The 916-nt window shown below is 43.0% G+C and overlaps 1 protein-coding gene across 1 annotated transcript; it reads right to left on the minus strand.

Moving 5' to 3' along the window:
* Positions 1–4: 4 nt before the first annotated feature.
* Positions 5–673, minus strand: LOC120351113. The gene has a single exon (XM_039427122.1). It carries the CDS (start codon positions 671–673, stop codon positions 5–7), a length of 669 nt encoding a protein of 222 aa, XP_039283056.1.
* Between the last annotated feature and the right edge of the window lie 243 nt (positions 674–916).

The following is a 916-nucleotide window of genomic DNA, read 5'->3' on the forward strand; positions in this document are numbered from 1 at the left end:
ATGCTTACCGCCTAGCTTTTTCAATGACCTCAATGGACAGATGAGCTTCAAGATTATCATAAATCAGGAGTGTTCGGTGATCCTTTGAACTATGTGATAGTGTAATAAAATGTTGCAGAACCTCTGGGAAGAGCTCTTTGGACATCCACCCTGATGGATTGGCCAGTCCCAATGTCCCAGCTGGAGCACCGTTGATCATGTGACTTTTGAAGAATTTTCGTGGAAAAATCATCACTGGTGGCAGAAATGTTCCTGTTGCACAGATTATGGCACACGTTGTTACCAGAATACCACGTTCTCCACTTGTAGCTGCATTTAATTGTTTGGTTCCCGTTTCTGTAACAACATTTTGAGGCTCCTGGACTGTGGGTGTTTTGGTTTCATCAAGGTTGTAAATACGGGAAGGGTCTGCCAATTCGGGATATTTCTTAAGCACCTTTTTCAAATTTTCAAAAAACTGTCCTACGTTCTTTCTATTGAAAGAGGTAAGTCTGGAGAGGCTGCATGGCTCAGGTTTGCGGAGGGATAGAGTGTTTCGTTTTCGGAAACTTCTGAACCAATCTTTCCCGGCTGCTTTATTGGCTTCCCATGAAGCTGGAATCTTCAGTCCATTAGCAACTGCCAAATCATACGCCAATTTCCTTGCCCGTAAACTGCTTAGACCATAAGCCATATTTGCGCAAGTAACTAAATAATTCTTCAGCATAGTCTCTAATTCCACATTGAATATTTGATTCACTGCATAATTTGGCTCCATTCTAACTACAGTCCCTGGATGAGCATTCCTCTTTCTATCTACATAACGCTGGAGAGTGCTTCGTGGAACTTTGAACTGTGCAGCAGCTTTTCTTATGGACCCACCATCCAATACATGGTCAACTGCTCCTTCCATGTCCTCCTGCTTGAAGGTGGCAAT

Source organism: Nilaparvata lugens, chromosome 4 (assembly GCF_014356525.2).
Source record: "Nilaparvata lugens isolate BPH chromosome 4, ASM1435652v1, whole genome shotgun sequence".
In the NCBI taxonomy this organism is placed as follows: domain Eukaryota; kingdom Metazoa; phylum Arthropoda; class Insecta; order Hemiptera; family Delphacidae; genus Nilaparvata; species Nilaparvata lugens.

What these genes read in the sequence shown, in the direction of transcription:
- LOC120351113 (XM_039427122.1), bottom strand. Translation starts at nt 673, where the DNA reads ATGGCTTATGGTCTAAGCAGTTTACGGGCAAGGAAATTGGCGTATGAT.